Source organism: Aquarana catesbeiana, linkage group LG05 (assembly GCF_042186555.1).
Source record: "Aquarana catesbeiana isolate 2022-GZ linkage group LG05, ASM4218655v1, whole genome shotgun sequence".
Lineage (NCBI taxonomy): Eukaryota > Metazoa > Chordata > Amphibia > Anura > Ranidae > Aquarana > Aquarana catesbeiana.
Window position 1 is genome coordinate 318464577 of NC_133328.1, and position 22675 is coordinate 318487251.

At 43.3% G+C, this 22675-nt stretch overlaps 1 protein-coding gene across 2 annotated transcripts in view; it reads right to left on the reverse strand.

Annotated features, from left to right (window-relative positions):
• Positions 1-22675, reverse strand: part of OTULIN (OTU deubiquitinase with linear linkage specificity) — a 99694-nt gene that overhangs the window by 49220 nt on the left and 27799 nt on the right. For both annotated transcript variants that reach the window (XM_073630861.1, XM_073630860.1), the window contains exon 6: positions 5815-5912. In XM_073630861.1, the coding sequence (XP_073486962.1) occupies positions 5815-5912 (98 nt within the window). The remainder of the gene's footprint in view (positions 1-5814; positions 5913-22675) is intronic.

Here is a 22675-nt window from a genome sequence, read left to right on the forward strand (position 1 = left end):
AATGTGGAAAATTCAAGGGGTATGAATATTTTTTCAAGGCACTGTATTGTAGCTATTTGGAAAAGCAACCTCCAATGACCCCATTATCTAACACAAAGTAAAGTCATGTGATAGTCATCAGTACCTCTCTTCTTGTAATGGTGGATGATTAGTCACCACATAATAGATCGGTCACTTACTGCTTCCTCAGTATTTTACTAAGGGGTGATGTCATGATGTCACTAGTGGAAGTTCTCAGTGTTCTCTGCACACTGTGAGAGTGATGCCTGCCCACTCTGTTATTCACCCATGTTTATCATAATGGAATGTACTTTAAACTCCACAAACTAGCATGCTTGTGGATTAACACCAACGTCCCAAAAAACTGCACTGTGGGAAGTGCAATACAAAAGCCAATACTGACATCACCAAGATATGTCATGAATACGGCTAGCAGCATTCTCCCAGTCTCTAGGGGTGAAAAGAAGAGAACTGCTTTGTTGATGGCTACATGACCATGGCTCCAGGTTAAAAGCAGTGCTGTTTGGGACAGTTTTTCAAAATAAATATGCAGGTTGATTCAATGTAGGATGCCAAATATGCTTTACCCCGTAAATAGATTGAGACTTTATAAAAGACCATCTATTGCCAACATCCCTATAAATACATATTCTACCAATTGTTGTCTCTCATGGGACTTAATATGGCAAATAAACAAAATATATAAAAAATGCAGTGTATTTTATTGCATACAGATTATAATAAAATTCTTCCCTGAAGAAGATTTGCAAAAGGAACAAATTGAAACTCGTAGGATTTCTCTAGCTGGAAGCACCCTGTGAAGAAATTCTTGTATGAGATGCATTGTAAACTTCATGTAATTAATCCCCACCTGCTGTGTATGGGTACTGCAACTGTATTACATTGCCACGATTGTTGTTTTTATGTAAATTTATTTTATACTGTACACACATAAATACAATGATTTATATATGTTGTTTACTTGCCATATAAACTCCCATAGGAAGCAACAATTGATAGAATATGCATTACCCATGATGAAAAAGAAAGAACACAAAGTATATACAAACAGAAAATAAAGCTATGATGAACCAATATCATGCTACCAGTACTGAGGTACAACCTGTGCAGACATTCCATATCTATTATTATTTTTTTTAGCCTGTTCGTCATTCAATTTTATATTCGTTCATACACCTCTGCATCCCCATACAATTAAAATAAATAGCAGAAATCAAAAAAGAGAAAATAGAGGGGGGGGCCCTTCCCTGTGGGCTTTCTGCATGGTTCCCCATCAGTCCGAAAATATCTGAGGTGACTAAATCCTCCAAGCCCCCCATTTTAGCTTTGAATTTGGGGTAGGCTAGCTGTTAATTCCTCCATACCCATAATATAAATTTAGTTTAGACACCCATTCTTTAACCACCAGAAGATTTACCCCCCTTCATGACTAGGCCATTTTTTTCAATGTGGCACTGCGTTACTTTAATAAAAAAATTACACAGTCATGCAATGCTTTCAGAACCGTTTTTAAAGGTAGGGCAAAAGGGGCAGCTGCCCTGGGCCTCATCATTGTTGTGGGGCCCAAAGCAGCTGCCTCATACTTGCCAACTATCCCAGTTTAAATTCCCTTATCCCATGAAGTTTTAGTCCTGTGCTGTGTCCCGATATCTCAGTGTAAAGTTCTGTTGCTGCTGCCTAGCTATGCCCTATTGCCATGTACAGATGACTCACCTGCAGACCTTGTGTTTATACGTAATTAACCTGCATTAATATGTAAACAGTCGCGGAGCGCGGCATTGATATGTAAATAGAGGCGGCATTCATATGTATATCATGTCCCCCCGAGGTCATATCTACCATCACTTCTGCTGAATGCTGTTCACTAGGAAGGTAAAGGAGCATGCTTGAAAGTCCTGCCTACAACTATAGTCATTAAGCCTAACATCAGCCTGTTCTGCAAAGGTAAGCAAATTGGAGGTGGAACCCTTCTTCAAAAGCACCCTGAATTTTAGTGCATGTGAACACGCACATCTCAGCCAATGCATGAGGGTGTCATTTGCAATTAGTGGCACTTCTGTGTATCTGCTAAAGGGCAGCACATTTCTGTGGTGTCAGGAAAGCAATTTTGCATGTATTCTCGACACACACAAATGTGAATGCAGGGTAAATGTCTGTTACATTGGTGGTCAGTGTGAATCTTCCCATTACATTGGGGCTTGGTGTACAATCATTTCATTCACACTAGTGGCCAGTGTGAAGGTCCCCCCTTACATTGGTGGTCAATGTAAATCCCTCTTTACATTGGTGGTTACTGTGAATGCTCCTATTACATTAGTGGTCAGTGTAAATCCCCATTACATTGGTGGCCAGTGTTGAAACTGCTCTTTATATTGGTAATCATTAAAAAAATCCAAACTTGCATTTGTGGTCAGTTAAGAATCCTCCATTACATTGGTGGTCCATGTAGAAGCCCCATTTAAATTGGCGGGGAGTGCAAATCCCCCTTACATTGGTGGCCAGTGTAGAAATCCCCCTTTATTGGATGTTGATGTAAAATCTCCCATTACATTGGTTGTCAGTGCATATTATTCATAACATTGGTGATCAGTGTACATTTCCCTTTACATTGGTGGTAAGAGCAGAATTGCCCTCACGTGTCAGTGTAAATCCCCCCTAACATTGGTGGTTGGTGTAGAAGTGTCACCTTACATTGGTGGTCAGTACAAATCTCCTCGACAATGGTTGTCAGTGTAAATTCCCCCTTACATGGAGGTCATTGTATATTCCCCCTTACACTGGTGGTTGGTGTAAATGCTCTTATTACATCGGTGTCAGAGTAGAAATCCCTCTTTTCTATTGGTGGGTGGCGTAAAATCCCCTGTTACATGGTGGTCAGTGCTAATCCCCCCTCACGTTGATGAAGAGCCTGAGCCTGTGAAGAGGGAGAAAGACCAGTGCCCTCTGCAGATGAGCACAGCGATGAATCCAGATAGGGTTCAGGCAAATATAAAAAGGGAGGTGAGGTAGGTGATACAATTCATGGGACATTTTTTATCTTAATGCAGGGAATGCATTAGGGTAAAAAAAAAGTCTAGCCTTTAGAACCACTTAGAGCTGCACGATTCTGGATAAAACGACAATCACGATTTTTTTGTTTAGAATAAATATCATGATTCTCACGGCATAACATCATCTTTTACATTATACAAAAAAATTGGCTAACTTTACGGTTTCGTTTTTTTTTTTTTTTTTTTTATTCATTGGTTTAAAAAACCGCTGCGTAAATACAGTGTGCCATAAAATACTGCAACAACCGCTATTTTATTCTCTAGGACCTCTGATATATATATATATATATTTATATTTGGGGGTTCTAAGTAATTAAGTAATTTCCTAGCAAAAAATACTTATTTTAACTAGTAAGCAAACAAGTGTCAGAAAAAGGTTTTGTCTTTAAGTGGTTAAACTGACCTCATTTACAGACCAAAGTTCATCCCTTTGATCTAATTCTAAAAGAACCGAATGCTACATTGTATCTCATCTCTATCTCTCTGCGCTGAAGAATGATAAACATTTGTGGCTTTTGCTTTTTTTGACAGCTCGGCTCTGCACATTTACATAGAATTGCGGAAATGGCTTATTAGGTTCGTAAAGGGGGCTGAATAGCGATTAACGATTAATCATGCAGCTAGAACCACTTTAACAAGTAGTTTACTGGGGAGCATTTATTTAATTGTGCTCAGTATGTTAAACTTTAAAATGCTGAGGTTTAACAGAACTTTTTTTTTTTTTTTTACAGTTAACATGGTGTTTTTATTGAAAGAGTAGTTTACATGCAGGTCATATACATCCATGGTACAGTAGAATGTTATTCGAGTTACAGCAGAGAATGAATTGGGCAACAAACAAAAAAGAAAAGGAAAGAGAGTATAAAAAGGTAAAAAATATCGAGCAGGCTCCATTCACATTTTAATGCTTAAGAGGGAGTCTTGTATTTTGAAATATATTAATCTGAGGGTGTATTGCAGGTGGAAGCGTTTTCCAGCCAGGCATCCCAAACTTTGCCGTACTTGGTTGGGCAACCCCTGTGGGCATAGATTTCCTTTTTATACGGGAGAACATTGTTAATGTTGGATATCCAAGGTTTAACAGAACTTTAAATACATCTCGAGACAATTTTTTCTTCCTTTTTTAGTTTTAGATACCACAGGTCATTGGTTAAACCACCTGACGGGTTCTTCTTGCTCTGTCTCTGGCAGATATACCTCCTCACTGCTTGCTCTGGTGACAAAAAGGCTTTGTACTTTTATCAAGTCCTGATCATTCAGGTACATTTGCACATTTTACAGGAAGCAGGTTACAATAGTGTCTCCCTACATGTTTTTTTTCCCTCACATGCTTTCCAGCACAGAACAGTAAAAGTTGCACTTGATCTGCATTGCCTGTGATGCGAACGCATCTCTACGAGACCCACTGCATCCAAAGAAACCCAATACAAAGCAAAGAAGGTCAAATGGAGCCTCAGGTATGTAAATCAGAATCTGCTCATGTAGACGGTTATTGTTTTCCCACATTTGAAATGAATACCAAATACATGAAAACAACGCTCATCTACATAAGCCCTTACAGTATTTACAATCTTCTTGAGCCTAGGTTCACACTGATATGGCGTGGGAAGCCGAAGTGTGATTTGGACAGGAATCGCACAGCATTCCTGTTCAAATCACATACAATTCTTTTGCAGTGCGATTTGAGCCCATTAATTTTGTATGGCTCAAATTGCACTGTACCCGTATGTAAAAAGGTGCATGCGCCTTTTTTTTTTTTTTTTTGCTGCACTGGAATCAGATCACATGGGTGTTCACACCAATCACATTGCGTTTTGCAAACGTTTTTTGGGGAGTCGTTAACGTAACATTGACACTTGCAGTGGTGTGCGATTGTGATGTGGTGCGGTACGGGAATTGCTGCGAATCCCGTGCTGCATCAGTGTGTACCGGGGGCCTGAAGGACAGTGACAGGAAGCCTAAGTTGATCCCTCATTCAGGGAGAAGCAGGAATGTCCTGGCAGATCATCAGATAATCCCCTACCTATTAGTAACCATTCAGTGTGGTTTATAAAATAAAATTACTTTTACAACTAGGTAGAGGGGTTCATATTGGAGAATGGCGTCAGACCGTCATGATATATAGGTACCTGTTGTGTCACTGATCTTATATAATGAATTATAGCTTTATTTGCTAAATCAAATTTTTAAATTGATTATTACATGTACATCAGATTCCCCAAGCACTGTTTCTGAATGATATGGCCACAAAACATTACCATGTGATAATTTAGGAAAAAAAACTACCTAATCTGTAAAAGAAATCGTATGATGCAGTCATTCCTCTTGTTGCCTAAAAAAACTTGTGTAGAACTCTTTGGCACTCTAACAATAAGATATTCTCATCAATGTTTCCAGTTGCGTTCCTACCAATCTTGGAGGTGTTCCTGCTCACATTTGGGTGTTCCCATTTGCTACGGTATAATAAAAAAAAAAAAAAAAAAAAAAAAAAAAAAAAAACTTTCCTTAAAATGTGTAATAACCTTTTCAAATAGCTGCTGTAGGCACGGAGAACAGGGAACCGCAGAAAGGAGCTAGAATAATAGACTGCGGTTTAATGCCCCAACAATTCCTCAGCAGCTGCCAAACTTTAAAGGAGATACATTTTGGATGGACATTGGGAGGCCGTTCCAAAAACTTACTTGGTTTACTAGATTTGTTATTTGGCAGAAAATGCAATACCCAAAAAACAGTGAGACCTCACCTCCCTCATTTGCTTTGCAACTGGAGTATTGCCTCTCCATTCCCTTCTGCAATATTCGATGATGTCAAATTCTGGCCCCAGTCCTAGTTTAGGGTCATCTGCAGAAAAATAAATAAAAACAAATGAATAATTAAAATACCGTAATAACAAACACATAAAAAAATATACTAATTGAAAGCTTTTAAAGGAACCACTAGCTTTAACTCCCACACTCCAAAGACATGCTGGTAAGTTAATTGGCTTCTGTCTAAAAATTGGGGACATTAGATTGTAAGCTCCTTGAGGGCAGGGACTGATGTGAATGTACAATGTATATGTAAAGCATTGCATAAATTGACAGCGCTATATAAGTACCTTAAAAAAAATTTTCTTAAAAAAAAAAAAAAAAAAAAAAAAAAAACTCGATTCACGATTTGAATCGAGTTTTTTTTTTTTGTGGACACCGCTGCGGTCCCGAGGAGCCGCGGGCAGGAGTTTTTAGGCGAGGCCGCGGCTTTGGCCTAGTCTGCGGCTTTTGGCCTCACGGACTAGGCCGAAGCCACGGCCTCGCCTAAAAACTCCTGCCCGCAGCTCCTCGGGACCGGCGCGGTGTCAGCGCCAGTCCTGGGGAGCTACAGGCAGGTGTTTTTAGGCGAGGCCGCTGCCTAGTCCGTGGCGTCCGGTCTAGCGGACTAGGCCGAAACCGCGGCTTCGCCTATAAACTACTGCCCGCAACTCGAGACCGGCACGGTGAAAAAAAAAAAAAAATCGATTTGCTTAACTTTTGAATCGATTTGACCTCTCAACTCGATTCAAGATTTAAATCAATTTTTTCCCCAGCCCTAGACTAAGCGCACATGAAGTGTGCGAAATGCGTCTACTCAGCATTCCGATTCCTGTAGTTTTTGGGATGTCCAAATGAAAAGGATTTTGATCTACAGTGATGTGTGGATATTTCTTCTAAATATCCAGTAACGTGACTGACCTCAGGTGATACACAGATATGAAACCAATATTCCTACATAAGTTGTATGCGTTTATCTGCAGCCTTCTCTTCATCCCTTCAAAATGCTGAATATTTAAAGCTTGTCTGAACCGTCAGAAAAAGGTGGCGGGAGCTGAAGTTACACTCTGCAGAGTTCAATGAGGAGAGCTCTGAGAGCTGATTGGAGAGAAGGGACACACCTCCTTTACACAGCACACAGGAACAATGCTGAAGCTGTCAATCAGCTGGAGATCCCTCCCCTGTCACCATTTTTCTCTTGGTGTCAAGAAAAACTTGTCAGAAGTGACTCACGTAGATAGCAGAAGAACGAAGCAGCAGACAGAAAATAGGATTTTTTAAAACAGCTTACCTGTAAAATCCTTTTCTTTCGAAGGACATCACGGGACACAGAGCCACAGTAATTACTGATGGGTTATATAGGTATCACTGGTGATTGGACACTGGCACACCCTATCAGGAAGTTCAACCCCCCTATATAATCCCTCCCCCTTGCAGGGATACCTCAGTTTTGTAGCCAAGCAATATAGTGTATTAGAAGAGGGGCGGGACCTCTGTGTCCCGTGATGTCCTTCGAAAGAAAAGGATTTTACAGGTAAGCTGTTTTAAAAAATCCTATTTTCTTTCTCGAACATCACGGGACACAGAGCCACAGTAATTACTGATGGGATGTCCCAGAGCAATGCTACCTGAGGGGGGGGAACCACGACCAAGTAGGGTGCAATCAGACCTGAGGACCCTGTACCGCTGCCTGCAGCACACTACGCCCAAAGGCGATATCCTCATGCCTTCTCACATCCACCTGATAGAATCTGGTGAATGTATGAACTGAAGACCAGGTTGCGGCCTTGCAGATTTGAGCCATAGAGGCCCGGTGATGCACTGCCCAAGAAGCAACAATAGCCCTTGTGGAATGTGCCCTGATCTGAAACGGAGGAATCTTCTGTTTCAAACCGTAAGCTTGAATGATCAACTGTCAAATCCATTTAGAAATGGTAGCTTTTGACGTTGCCTGTCCTCTATTGGGACCCTCTGGCAGCACAAACAAAACATCCGTCTTGCGGATCTGAGTAGTTGCCCCTAGATAGGCCTTAACTGCTCTTACTACATCCAACGAATGTAGAGATCTCTCTTCCAGAGAACAGGGATCTGGAAAAAAGGAAGGTAGAACAATGTCTTGGTTTAAATGAAAATCAGAAACCACCTTCGGTAAAAAACTAGGATGAGGGCGTAGTACCACTCTATCCTTGTGTATAATCAAATAAGGCTCCTTACAGGAAAGAGCTGCTAATTCTGATACTCTTCTAGCAGAAGAGATGGCCACCAGAAAAATTAATTTCCTTGTCAACAAGACCAAAGGAATCTGACTTATTGGTTCAAAAGGCTGTTTCTGTAACACAGCCAGGACCAAATTCAAGTCCCAGGGGTTTAGGGGCGCTTTAACCGGAGGATTAAGACGCATCACCCCCTGCATAAAGTTTCGGACCAAAGAATGCGAAGCAAGTGGCCGCTGAAATAATACTGATAAAGCAGAAACCTGGCCCTTGATGGTACTCAAGGCCAGCTTCATCTCTAATCCCATCTGTAGAAAATCAAGGATTCTACCTATGACATATTTCCTGGGATGCCAACCTCTGGATTCACACCAGGTTATATAAGCCTTCCAGACTCTATGATAAATTATCCTGGAAGCTGGCTTCCTTGCATTAATCAAGGTAGATATGACAGGACCTGAGAGCCCACGACTCTTCAGAACGTGGGTCTCAATAGCCAAACCGTCAAATTTAGCGTTTGTAAGGCAGGATGGAACACTGGACCTTGAGATAACAGGTCTGGGCGTACCGGTAGGGTCCACGGGAACCCACCGTCATCCTTACTATTTCTGCATACCAAGTCCTTCTGGGCCAAGCGGGGGCCACCAGAAGTACCGACTTCCTTTCCTGCCTGATCCTGCGAAGGAGTCGTGGTAGTAGCAGAATAGGCGGGAATGCGTAAATCAGTGAGAACCGATGCCACGGAATCACCAACGCATCCGTCCCGCATGCAAGAGGATCTTTTGTCCTTGCCACAAATCTGTCTATCTTTTTGTTGAATCGGGATGCATCTTTGGCATATGGCCCAAAAGACGTCGGGATGCAGAGACCATTCCCCTGGAAGTAACTGCTGGCGACTTAGATAGTCCGCCTGCCAATTTTCTATTCCCGGGATGAAAACTGCCGATATGCATGGCACATGCATCTCTGCCCAGACTAAGATCTGGTTCACCTCTTTTTGAGCAGCTCGGCTCCGGGTGCCTCCCTGATGATTGACATAAGCCACTGCTGTGGCATTGTCGGACTGGATCCTGACCGGACAACCCTGTAGCCTGATAGTCCAGGCTTTTAGAGCTAGATGCATCGCCCGGATCTCCAGAATGTTGATGGGTAAGGTCCTCTCTGTCTTGGACCATACCCCTTGGACCGCAGCCTGTTCCAGAACTGCTCCCCAACCTGACAGACTGGCATCTGTTGTTACCACCGTCCAGGTAACCGGTAGAAAGGATTTCCCCTTCTGCAGGTTTTCGGGTATGAGCCACCAATTGAGGCTCTGACGCACCGCATGCGACAGGTGCATCGGAAAGTCTAATGCCTGAACCTTCTTGTTCCAGGTCGACAGAATACTGTGTTGCAGCATTCTTGAGTGAAACTGAGCATAGGGAACTGCTTCGAATGAAGACACCATCTTCCCTAGTAGCCTCATACAAAGGCGGACTGAGGGACCCTTCTTGGTCCTTACTGTCAGAATCAGCTCTCTCAAAGCAGTGATCTTTGCCTGGGGTAAAAATATCTTCTCCTGGCTTGCATCTATAATCAGACCTAAATACTCCAGTCTTCTTACTGGTTTTAGGAAAGACTTTTCTAAGTTGAGGATCCAACCCAGTTGTTCTAGATACCTGACCGTGGTCCTCAAGTTTCCCTTCAAAGAGGCTACCGACCGGTCTATCAAGAGCAGGTCGTCTAGGTATGCTATGACAGCTATACCCTGAGCCCTTAATCTGGCCAGAGGAGGAGCCAAGATCTTTGTGAACACTCGAGGTGCAGTGGCTATCCCGAAAGGCAGAGCCACAAACTGGAAATGGTGCCCTCCTACCTCGAAGCGCAGAAACTTCTGATGAGCAGGAAAAATGGGCACATGCAGATATGCATCTCTGATGTCTATTGATGCCAGAAATTCTCCTCCCTGCAGGGTGGGAACTACTGTTCGAATTGATTCCATGCGGAAGGATTGAATCCTTAGGAATCGGTTCAGATCCCTTAAGTCCAGAATGGGCCTGACATCCCCATTTGGCTTTTGGACCGTAAAAAGGTTGGAATAGAAGCCCAATCCCTGGTCCTTTGCGGGAACTATCATAATGACCTCCTGCGACAAAAGTCGCTCTAACGCTAGAAGGAGCGACTGCTTCTTCTCTGGGTCTCTGGGAACATTTGATCTGAGGAACCGAGGAGAGGGGAATTCCTGAAACTCCAGCTTGTACCCCAAGGTTACCGTGGAGATTACCCATCTGTCCTGGAAGTCCTCCTGCCAGAGCTCTGAGAACTGTCGCAGTCTTCCCCCCACTCGAGTGAGCGGGGGCGCCCCCTCATGCAGAGGTCTTAGTGTTTTGCCTAGTAGGCTTCTTTCCCCAGGACTTCTTTTGTCCCTGGGGTTGACTCTTGTCTCTGGACCCCGATAGAGGCGGCCGTCGAGACTGCCTGGAGCTTGAAGCCCCCGGCGCTGGGGAAAGAGTCAGTTTGAAAGAGGGACGCTTACTCTTCTTCTTGACAGGTAAGAGAGTGCTTTTCCCACAAGAGATTCTCCTGATATAGTTATCCAAGTCCTCTCCAAACAACCCAGCCAGTAGCTTCTTACATGGTGCTTCGGCTGACCAATTTTTCAACCATAAGATTCTACGTATATGCACCAACCCCAGTGAAAGACGGGAGGTTTGCACGATAGAATCTCTAATGGCGTCAACCACAAAGCATAAGGCCGCTGGAAGGTTAGCAAACCCCTGGGCCTGCTGTTCAGGTAATACTTTGATGACCTGCTTAACATGGTCTCTTAAGTATTGACAGACTCCAATCGCTGCTACTGCAGGTTGGGCCACTGATCCTGCTAAGGAGAAAACATCCTTCAATAGGGATTCCATCCTTTTATCTACAGGATCCCTGAGCATCTGAGCATTGTCTACAGGACAAGTCAGGCTATTATTTACGGAGTAAATGGCGGCATCAATAGCCGGTATTCCCCACATTTTAATAAACTTTTCTTCCATCGGATAAAGTGTTGAAAACTTTCTCGGCGGAAAAAAACGTTTGTCTGGGTGATCACACTCAGAATAAATAAGCTTTTCAAGTAAAGTATGAACAGGAAAAGCATGTGCTGCTTGGAAAGGTTTCAGTGACCCCAAAGCAGAAGAGGATTCTTTAGCAGTTTCAGGTATGGGCAACTTAAATGTGGAGCGGACCAATCCAGTGAGGATCTGCACTAAGACTTTCTCCTCTTGGGAAGTCGCAGAGGGTCCCTCTCCACCTGAATCCTCCGAAGAGGAATCATCCATCCCATCCCGATCCTCTGAAAGGGATTCATCTCCTTTATCCCAGAGCTCCTCTGTCTGAGGGTCTTGGGGAACAGAGGAAAGCCTAGTGCGTTTTCTTCCACTGAGTGAAGACGTAATCACGGCCATTAATCTTTCCTCTAGACCATTAATGGTTGAGGAAAAAACCTCTTGTGTAATATATACAGGGGCTGAAGTGCCAGAAGCAGGTGTAGCCCCTGACCCCGATGGCTCTCCCTGGCTAGCCGTCCCTGGCCCATCTTTAGGGGGGGAGGATGCTGCCGACAGGGGGCCCTCAGAACCTGAACGAGATCCCCTAGTGTCTCCGGTTCCTGGGGTGCTTGAACCTCTTCTACCCATAGTGCAAAGCAACAAGGTGTGAGGTATACAAATGAACACTGCCCGCTGAGCGATGTAGTCTGGCTAAAAGCCTTGCTACCCAATGCTCAGTCTGGTGTTACTTCAGTAAATGCTGCCTAGGAGAATGCCTGTGTCCCACCTTACATGCGACCGTCAGCTCTGTGTCTCTCAGAAGGCTGTGTGCACCTGTACAGAGTGCCTCTAATAGCCTGCAGCTGGCCTGAGTGGGAGTCTAAGCACCTGTGCTGACGTCCCGCCCCCTCCTCTACCGCCCCCTTGAGTTTTGAAAAAAACGAGCGCTTCCCGCGCTGCCGACTCTCCTGTCATGCTTCCGGAGAAAGGCTGGGGATGGGGGGGGGGGGGAGGGAGAAAGGCTGGGGATGGGGGGGGGGGGAGGGAGGGAGGCTGGTAACAAGATCTGCCTGAACGGCTATCTTGAGAGATGGTGGCCATTAGGCCGCAGAGCCCGGGTGGTATAACCACTTTCTAGACCCCTGTGGCCCCTCTCTAGCCTGGGGGGGGGAACATTCAAACATGAGAAATCCCCCTTTCCACCTTACCTGTTTGCAGCCTGCTTGAGACGCTGGGACATAAACAGCGATTACAACACCTGAGACAGAGTCAGCATGTGTAGGTTTGTGCTCTTGGCAGCCCCTGGTGGTCTCAATAGGCATAGCATGCATTTACCTTAACCAGTTCCCGACCGGCGCACGCCGATGTACGTCGGCAGAATGGCACGGCTGGGCAAATGGGCGTACCTGTACGTTCATTTGAAATTGCCCGCCGTGCCATTGCGTGCGCGCCGCGCGCCGGCCAGGAGCTCCGTGAGTCGGGTCGCGGGTCCTGCGGACTCGATCGCCACGGGGATACCCGCGATCGCCTCACGGAGAGGACGAAAAGGGAGATGCCGTTGTAAACAGCATCTCCCTGTTCTGCCTAGTGACAAGTGTCACTCGATCTCTGCTCTCTGTCATCGGAGCAGAGATCAGTGACGTCACACATACAGCCCATCCCCCTACAGTTAGTAATCACTCCCTAGGACACACTTAACCCCTCCCCGCCCCCTAGTGGTTAACCCCTTCACTGCCAGTGCCATTTACACCGTAATCAGTGCATTTTTAATTGCACTGATCGCTGTATAAATGACAATGGTCCCAAAAATGTGTCAAAAATGTCCGACATGTCCGCCATAACGTCGCAGTCACAATAAAAATCGCTGATAGACATTACTAGTAAAAAAAATTAATAAAAATGCCATAAAACTATCCCCTATTTAGTAAACGCTATAACGTTTGCGCAAACCAATTATTAAACGTTTATTGCGATTTTTTTTTTACCAAAAATATGTAGAAGAATACGATCGGCCTAAACTGAGGGAAAAAAAATGTTTTTTTATATATTTTTGGGGGATATTTATTATAGCAAAATGTAAAAAATAATGTGTTTTTTTCAAAATTGTCGCTCTTATTTTGTTTATAGCGCAAAAAATAAAAATCGCAGAGGTGATAAAATACCACCAAAAGAAAGCTCTATTTGTGGGAAAAAAAGGACGTCAATTTTGTTTGGGAGCCACGTCGCACGACCGCGCAATTGTCAGTTAAAACGACGCAGTGCCAAATCGCAAAAAACGCTCTGGTCAGGAAGGGGGTAAAATCTTCCGGGGCTGAAGTGGTTAAAGGAGAAAAGCCACTAGAACTCAAAAATTCTGTGGAATCTCCTCTTACCTTATCCAGCCGCAGGGTGCTGTTTACACAGACCCAATCTTCACCTCTCACGGTGGGCTCCGTTTGAAAAAACCGTCAGAGACTGGGGCCCCCATCAGTAGGGGGATCCAACAGTTCTGGGACCGTAAAGCACCTCGCCAGAAATTAGGAAGTTTAAAGCCATTTTCTGATCTGCGGGGTCCAGCTCTCTAAAAAGAGAAGCATTACGGGTAAAACCTCGTTTCTTCGGACACAAGGCCCGGGTACCATTCAATTCGGCAATGAAAAGACACTTTGAATGGATCCGGTTCGCCTGGCTTGCCCCAGTATAGGATCTTAGGATATTCCCTTTGGAGCTCAGCACAGGACATCTTTACACGTCCATCACCTAAGACACTGGCGTAAAAACTGAGGTATCCCTGCAAGGGGGAGGGATTATATAGGGGGTTGAACTTCCTGATAGGGTGTGCCAGTGTCCAATCACCAGTGATACCTATATAACCCATCAGTAATTACTGTGGCTCTGTGTCCCGTGATGTTCGAGAAAGAAATTACACTTTTAATTGAGACAAGTACACACTATAGAGGGATATGCTTTGTTCACATTTCACAACCACTTTAAAAGGAGTTCCAGGCTCCTGCAGAAAAAATGAAAAAGTCAGCAGCTACAAATACTGTAGCTGACAACTTTTAAAATTAGGACACGTACCTGACCAGGAATCCAGCAGTGTCTTCACCTGAGCCACTTTTTCATTCGGCTATCAGGTGCCGCCGCCATCTCCACTAAGGGAAACTGGCAGTGAAGTGGTTTGGCTTCACAGTCGGTTCCCTACTGAGCATGCACGAAGCGCGCTGCACTCTCCAATTGGCCTGGCTGCGGGGGAAGGAGGTGGGGGGGGGGGCAATCTCTCAGGCTGAGTTTGCCGCCTGTCAAAACCAGGTACCCGCTCCCCCCTCGAAAGGTGCCAAATGTGGCAGCGGACGGGGGAGGAAGCAGATTATGCATGCATTATGCTATTATATAACATGTGGCTCTATTTTACTAATTACCCACCTGACACAGTTTTGTTGTGTCATCTCCCTGGCTGCATGCTTCATAAAGTCCCAAACCTTCCTCATATTTTTAGAGGCAGATAAGCAGATCGTCCCCTTTTGGGTGGAGTTCAGCTTTAAGAACATACTAAAATTCATCATATATTCTGTAAGAATTTGCCCACAAAGCCTATAGAAATGTAAGGAGGGCCATCCAGTCTATTCCCTATTGGCACACTGCCCGTGACAATCAGACTCCTTAGGGTTTCCCCAGAGGCGAGTACTTCTGAATGATGGAAGCACTGACAATCGCATACAGAGTCTAAATGTAAGTTGAACCCAGTGCACCGCTTTTCTATGGAGTTTATTAAAGTTTGTGCTAGAGATGCACCGAAATTTCGGCGGCCAAAACGTATTGGTCAAAAATATTGTGATCAGCATTTTGCTGATAACGGTACCGAAAACACGCGGTTTTACCACAATTTTATTATGCTATTGGTGTGTTTTTCATAGGTCACATGACTCAAAAAATTGCATCAAAAACATAACATGGGTGCATTATTGATGCGTTCTTGCTGCGTTTTCCATACATTTCGACGTGGAGGTGCGTTTTTTTTTTTTTAACTGACCAAAAATACAGAAAGCAGGATTTTTTTTTTTAGTTCTCTATGGAATAAAGTTTATTGAAGAAAGCAGGATTTTTAACACCACAATAGAAGTGCAACCAACCAGAGTGAAGACATACATAGAATTTAAAAGGGATGCATTTTTCTTGAACTTTTCTTGTGCCAATAATGGCCAAAAATAAAGTCCTATTCATTTAAATTCATGATATTAATTAAAAAGTCAAACAAAATACAATTATATACAGAAAAATATATATTTAAAAAAAAAAAAAAAAAACTTGTTTTCGGCCAAGTTTGCCACCTCTAGTTTGTGCACTACATTTGTACAAATAATAGGCTGCGCTGCTAATAAATAAATGTGATCATAATTGATACAACCACCTTAATATTGATTGAACGTGAACAAAAATGTTTTGTGACATTTAAACGTGAGCAAAATAATAAAAAATATTCAATAACTGAAAAGCATAAATCACATGCATGATGGTGAATAAGGGTTCAGTGATCAAAACAATTGAGTCCATATAATCCAGAAAAAAATATAAAATTAAAGTCCCTGTGGGTGCAAAAATTGAATGGATAGAGGGAAAAAGGCACCCTTTCTTCAAGTGCTGTATAACGTGCAAAGGAAAAAAACTGTCTCTCTAGGGTGATTGGTGTTGTCTGAAGTTCCTCCACCTTAAATAAGTTGGCCCCTTACCAGATCCAAAGATCTCCTGTCAAAGAGATCAAACACGCAAGTGGCTGTGTCCCCCAGCCACAGGGTCTCTGTCAGGATGTGGGACACAGCCACTTGCGTGTTTGATCTCTTTAAATTTGTGCACCCACATTTGTGCACCCACAGGGACTTTAATTTTATATTTTTTTTTCTCTTTTTCTGGATTATATGGACTCAATTGTTTTGATCACTGAACCCTTATTCACCATCATGCATGTGATTTATGCTTTTCAGTTATTGAATATTTTTTATTATTTTGCTCACGTTTAATTGTCACAAAACATTTTTGTTCACGTTCAATCAATATTAAGGTGGTTGTATCAATTATGATCACGTTTATTTATTAGCAGCGCAGCCTATTATTTGTACAGTTAGTAAGGTGAGGGTTGTCTCGCATTTAAGGTTGCAGCAGCATTTTGTGGTTATTTTGTTTTATTTTCTATTTTCTTTTGTGCTTTGTTCTTTCACTGAACTCATATGTAGAATATCGTTCACCTAAAAGGGATAGCGCAGTATTTTTCTTTATGGTTATATAGTTGTGCACTACATTTATCTGTCAGCTGAGCTGGAGAGTATTTAAAACATTTTTTTTTAGAAATCTTCAGAAACGCTGTAGGGGTCGATTTACTCAAGGGGTAGTCTTTTATACTTGTCCTAGCAGCCTCTGAGCACAAAATACTCATTTTACTGTAGTTTACTCCTGTTTGCAGATATATTGCCTGCAGCTTCCTGGTTCTAAATACATTCTGCAATGCTCTGAAAAATCTGCTCCCAGGAGACAGGATGATCTTTCAGCTCAATGCAGAGATCTGTCTGTAAGCACAGTGCTATATTGGTGGCCAGGAATAGCTTGGATGCCAGCCGGGACATGCTGATAGAAACAGCATTTATTCACAGTTAAAATGGTTGTAAAAAGGCAGAAAGTTTTTTTTATCATAATGCATTCTATACATTAAGATAAAAAGCCTTCTGTGCGCAGCAGCCCCCACTGCTCCCCTAATACTTACATGAGCCCATCTCTATCCAGCAATGTTGCACAAGAGACTCGGCTGCCTGAGACTTTCCTCCTTATTGGCTGAGACAGCAGCAGAGTGCCATTGGCTCCTGCTTCTGTCAGTTAGTGAGCCAATGAGGAGAGAGAGGGGGCGGGGCCTAGCCAGGGCTCCGTGTATGAACAAACACACAGAGCTGCGGCTCGGCTCAGGTACCCCCATAGCAAGCTGCTTGCTGTGGGGGCACTCGTCAGGAGGGAGGAGCAAGGAGAGCCAAAGAGGGACCCGAGAAGAGGAGGATCTGGGCTGCACTGTGCAAAACCATTTCACAGAGCAGGCAAGTATGACATGTTTGTCATCTTTAAGCAAAAAAAAAAAAAAACACACACACACACACACACACACACACCTTTACAATCACTTTAAAGCGGACCTTTACCCCCACAAAATTAATTGCTTGTACCTGGCTCCAGCCTCCTCCCTATTCCACAAATATTTTTTTTCTCTCTCTTTTACTTTTTTTTGTGCTGCAGTGCAACACTTCTACCTTTCTTGCTTTGGCCAGAATTGCGCCGAACCCAGCTTCAGTACCCGGCAGAGATCTTTGGCATGTGTGTGTAAACATTGCATGATTAGGAAAGTACAGCACTTTGCGCATGCAAAGAAACGGCTATTTATATGGCGTAGAGATTTTTTGTTATTGCACTACTTTAAGTAGTAATTGCGCGGTCATGCAACGCTGTACCCAAACAAAGTTTATATCATTTTTTTCACACAAATAGTGCTTTATTTTGGTGGTATTTGATCACCACTGTTTTTACTTTATTTTTTGTGAGAGATAGATAGATAGATAGATAGATAGATAGATAGATAGATAGATAGATAGATAGATAAAAGTAAAAAAAAAAATTAAAAAAAAAAAAAAAAAAAAGCCTGAAAATTGTGAATAAAAATAATGTTTTACTTTCTCCTATAAAACACATCCAATAAAAAATGAAAAATAAAAAATCTAAATTTATTTATAAAATCTGGGCCAAAATGTATTCTGCTAAGTTTTTCATAAAAAAAAAAAAAAAAAATATATCCCAATAAGTGTATATTGATAGGTTTGTGTGAAGCTATAGCGCCTACCAAATCTGGTATACGTACTGGAGTTTTAAGTTTTAATTTTTTTTTTAAACTACTACTGGCGGTGATCGGCGAGACTTATAATGGAACTCTGATAGTGTTGGGGCAATCTGACACTAACTGACGCTGGAGGGACCTGACTAGCTGTCACTGGCGTCACCAGTGACCTCAATACAATGATTAGCAATAATATTATACAAATTTTTGCCTGTGGCCATCAAATTATAGAATTCTTCCCTGTGAGGGCTGATGTGAAGATTCAATGTGGTTTATGGTCAGGATTTTTATTTAGTTTTTATAGCATACTGGTATTATGTAAATTATTCGGGGTAACGTTAGACAAAGTGGTGTATTATTTGCATTTTGGTAGTTTGATTTTCTGTTTTCAATCTGTGTTATTTATTCTATGTTGTATTTTATAGTATGGATGTTTTATTAGAGTATAGTTTTAATTAGTTTTATTTGTACTAATTGCTGTTATTGATCATTTTATGATTTCATTGTGCTTTGTAGGAATGAGAAACAGAGCTTGTTCTCTCTGTACAGAGCTCTGTGTTGAATGTCAACACAGAGCTCTGGGCTGTGATTGTACACAGCCAATCAGCATGTCCCAGGCATGAATCAATGGTGGGACTCGCTGACAGGCTCCTGCTGTGTACAAATCACAGAGCGCGCCAGCTGGGGGGCACGTATTCACGTGTCCTAGGCCCAGATGTAAGCACCATCGTAGAAGTAGGCAGGCGGGAAGTGCTTAAAAAAAGTAGGATAGAAATAACAGAAATTCAATGTGGAAATTAATCAAATGATTTTACATTTTGATTATAGATATACTTTAATCTCTCAGTTAAAGCTAAACTCCAGGCGCAAAAAATAGGATTTTTATAACAGCTTACCTGTAAAATCCTTTTCTTTGAAGTACATCACGGGGCACAGAGCCATAGTAATTACTATGTGGGTTATAGGCCACCTTTAGGTGATGGATACTGGCACACCCTAAACAGGAAGTTCAACTCCCTATATAACCCCTCCCACTACTGGGAGTACCTCAGTTTTGTAGCAAAGCAATACACGTGTAAACCCAAAAAGAGGGGTGGGACCTTTGTGTCCCGTGATGTACTTCAAAGAAAAGGATTTTACATGTAAGCTGTTATAAAAATCCTAGTTTCTTAATCGTACAAAACGGGACACAGAGCCATAGTAGTTACTATGTGGGATGTCCCAGAGCAATGTCAACTGAGGGGAGGAGACACAAACAAAAGTAGGGTGCCATCAGGCCTGAAGACCTATACTGCTGCCTGCAGTACACTGCGCCCAAAGGCGATAGCCTCATGCCTTCTTATATCCACCTGACAGAATCTGGTGAATGTATGGACTGAAGACCAAGATGCAGCCTTGCAGATTTGAGCCATGGAGGCTTGGTGATGTACTGCCCATGAAGCACTAACAGCCCTGGTGGAGTGCGTTTTGATTTGAAAAGGTGGAACCTTCCCTTCAAACCATAAGCTTGAATAATTACTTGCCGGATACACTTAATCATAAAATTTCGATTTTGCCTGTCCTTTTCTAGGACCTTCAGGCAACACAAACAAAAAAAATCCGATTTTTTTTTTTTTTTTTTAAATCCGAGTAGTTGTCTTCAAATAGACTTTGACTGCTCTCACTACATCAAGAGAATGTAGTGACTTTTCTTCCATTAGAACATGGTTCTGGAAAAAAATTAAGGTAGAGAACAATATCCTGGTTTAGATGAAAACCTGAAACCACCTTCGGCAGAAAGCTAGGATAAGGACGCAATACCACCTTATCCTTGTGAATAATTAAATATGGCTCTTTACAAGAAAGAGCAGCCAATTCTGATACCCTTCTTGCAGAAGATATATGGCAACCAGAAAAAACAACTTCCTTGTTAAAAGGATCAAGAGAGTATGTTGTATCGGCCCAAAAGGCTATCTTTGTAAACCTGACAAAACCAAATTCAAGTTCCAAGGTTTTAAGGGTGACCTAACCGGCGGATTAAGCCAGGTCACCGGACCAGGAAATAAAAAGCAAGTGGTCGTTGGAATAATACTGATAAGGCCAAGACCTGGCCCTTGATGCCAGCTTCATTTCTAATCCTATTTACAGAAAGGCAAGGAATATACCTTCTAGGATGCCAACCCCTGGACTCACCAGGACATATGCCTTCCAGACTCTATAATACATGACTCTGGAAGCTGGCTTCCTTGTATTAAATCAAAGTAGATATCACTGAGCCTGAAAGCCCATGATTCTTCAGAATGTGGGTTTCAATAGCCAAACCGTTAAATATAGCGTTTGTAAGATAGGATGGAATACTGGTCCCTGCGAGAGCAGGTCTGGACGTGGTGGTAGGGTGCATGGGTCGTCTACCACCATCCTTACGATCTCTGCATAGCAAGATCTTCTGGGCCCCACAAGAACCACCGACTTCTTTTCCTGCTTGATCCTGCAAAGAAGTCGTGGTAGCAGCAGAATAGGAGGGAATGCATAAATCAATGAGAACTGATCCCACTGGGTCACCGACGCATCTGTTCCATATGAGAGTGGATCCCTTGTTTTTGACACAAAGTTGTCGACTTTTTTGTTGAACTTGGACGCAAACAGACCCAAGTCCAGAATCCCCCATCTTTGGCATATAGGCAGAAAGATTTCAGGGTGAAGGAACCACTCCCCCGGGAACAACTGCTGGCAACTCAAGTAGTCTGCCTGCCAATTCTCTACCCCTGGAATGAAGACTGCTGATATCCGCGGCACCTGCTTTTCTGTCCAGGCTAGGATATGGTTTACCTCTCCCTGGGCTGCATGACTTCTGGTGCCCCCTTGGTGATTCACATAAGCCACTACTGTGGCATTGTCGGATTGAATCCCGACAGGACAAATCCGCAACCTAAATGTCCAGGCCCTTAGGACTAGGTGCGCTGCCCGAATCTTTAGAATGTTGATGGGCAAGGTCCTTTTAATTCTGGACCATTTCCCTTTGGACAGTCGCCTCTTCCAGGACTGCTCCCCAACTCGAAAGTCTGGCAGCTGTTACCATCTTCCAGGTAACTGGAAAGAAGGATTTCCCCTTCTGCAGATTCTTGGATATCTTCCAACTGAGGCTCTGGCGCACCCTTTGGCATCAGATGCTTTGGAAATCTAGTGCTTAGACCTTCTTGTTCCAGGTAGACAGGATACTGTTTTGCAGCAGTCTTGAATGAGACTGAGCATAGGGAATCGCTTTGAATGAAGCCACCATCTTCCCAACAACCTTATGCAAGGGCGAATAGAAGGACCCTTCTTTGCCCTGACCACCTGAACCAGCTCCTTTACGGAACTGATTTTTGCCCGGGGTAAAAGCCACCCTCTTCTGGGCTGTATCTATACCCAGACCCAAGCATTCTTAATCTTCTTAATGGTTTTAAAGAAGATCTCTCTAGGTTGAGGACCCAACCTAGGTATTCCAGGTAGCTGATTGTGGAGACCATGCTTTGGTCTAAGCGGGCTACTGACCTGTCTATTCAGAGCAGGTTGTCTAGGTATGCTACAATTGTTATACCTCGAGTCCTTAATCTGGCCAAAGCAAGGGCCAGAAATTTTGTAAACTCCTGAGGTGCAGTAGGTAGACCGAAAAAGGCAATGCTACAACTGAAAGTGAAGTTTTTCTACTTCAAAAACGCAGATATTTTTGATGAGCGGGGAAAAATAGGCACATGCAGGTATGCATCCCTGATGTCGGTTGATGCCAGAAATTCTCCTCCTTATAGGATGGAGACAACAGATTAGATTGATTCCACGTGGAAAAAGTGGATATTTCAGGAACCGGTTTAGATCCTTGAGATCTAGCATGGGTCTGACATCCCCATTTGGTCTTTGGCACCGTGAAAAGGTTTGAAAAAAACCCCCAACCCCTGCTCTATCGTGGGGATCGCCATGACCCTTTTTGAGACAAAAGTTGGACTAATGCTTGAAAAAAAAGGAGACTTCTTTTTCTCTGGATCTATGGACCTTTGCCCTGAGGAAAACAAGGAGACGGGAAATCTCGGAACACTAGTTTGTAGCGTAGAGCTATTATGGAGACCATCCATCTGTCTCAAAACTCCTCCTGCCAGACCCTTGAGAACTGCAGAAGCCTTCCCCCCCACTCGAGCGAGCGGGGGAACCCCTTCATAATAGGCTTTAGCATTCTTTTTTGTCAGGATTTTTGTCCATGGGGTTGACCCTGAGGTCCTCTTGAACCTGACGGTGGAGGCCGTCGCGACTGCCTGAAGGCAGACGCCCCTGGCACTGGAGAAAAAAGCCAATTTAAATGAGGGACGTTTTACTCCTTTTCTTAACTGGCAAAAGGGTACCTTTTCCCATCCCCAACAGCCTTTCACCACGGAAAGGAAAAAACAACCAGGAGCTTTGCATGGTGCTTCTGCTGACCACTTTTCAACCATAAGATTCTACGGATATGCCCCAACCTCCACAGGATAAAGTGTTGAAAACTTTTTTAGGAGGGAAAGAATGCTTATCTGGGTGATCCCACTCAAAATAAGCTTTCCCAGCAATGAATGAATAGGAAAGGCATGCACAGCTTGAGGAGGCTTCAGTGAACCCAAACCAGAAGTGGGCTTTTCAACTGACTCAGTTACGGGTAACTTAAATGTTGAGTGGACCATTTCAGTAAGAGATTGCACCAGCAATTTCTCAGCCTGTGAGGCTGAAGAGGGTCCTTCCCTACTTGATTCCTCAGAAGAGTCAT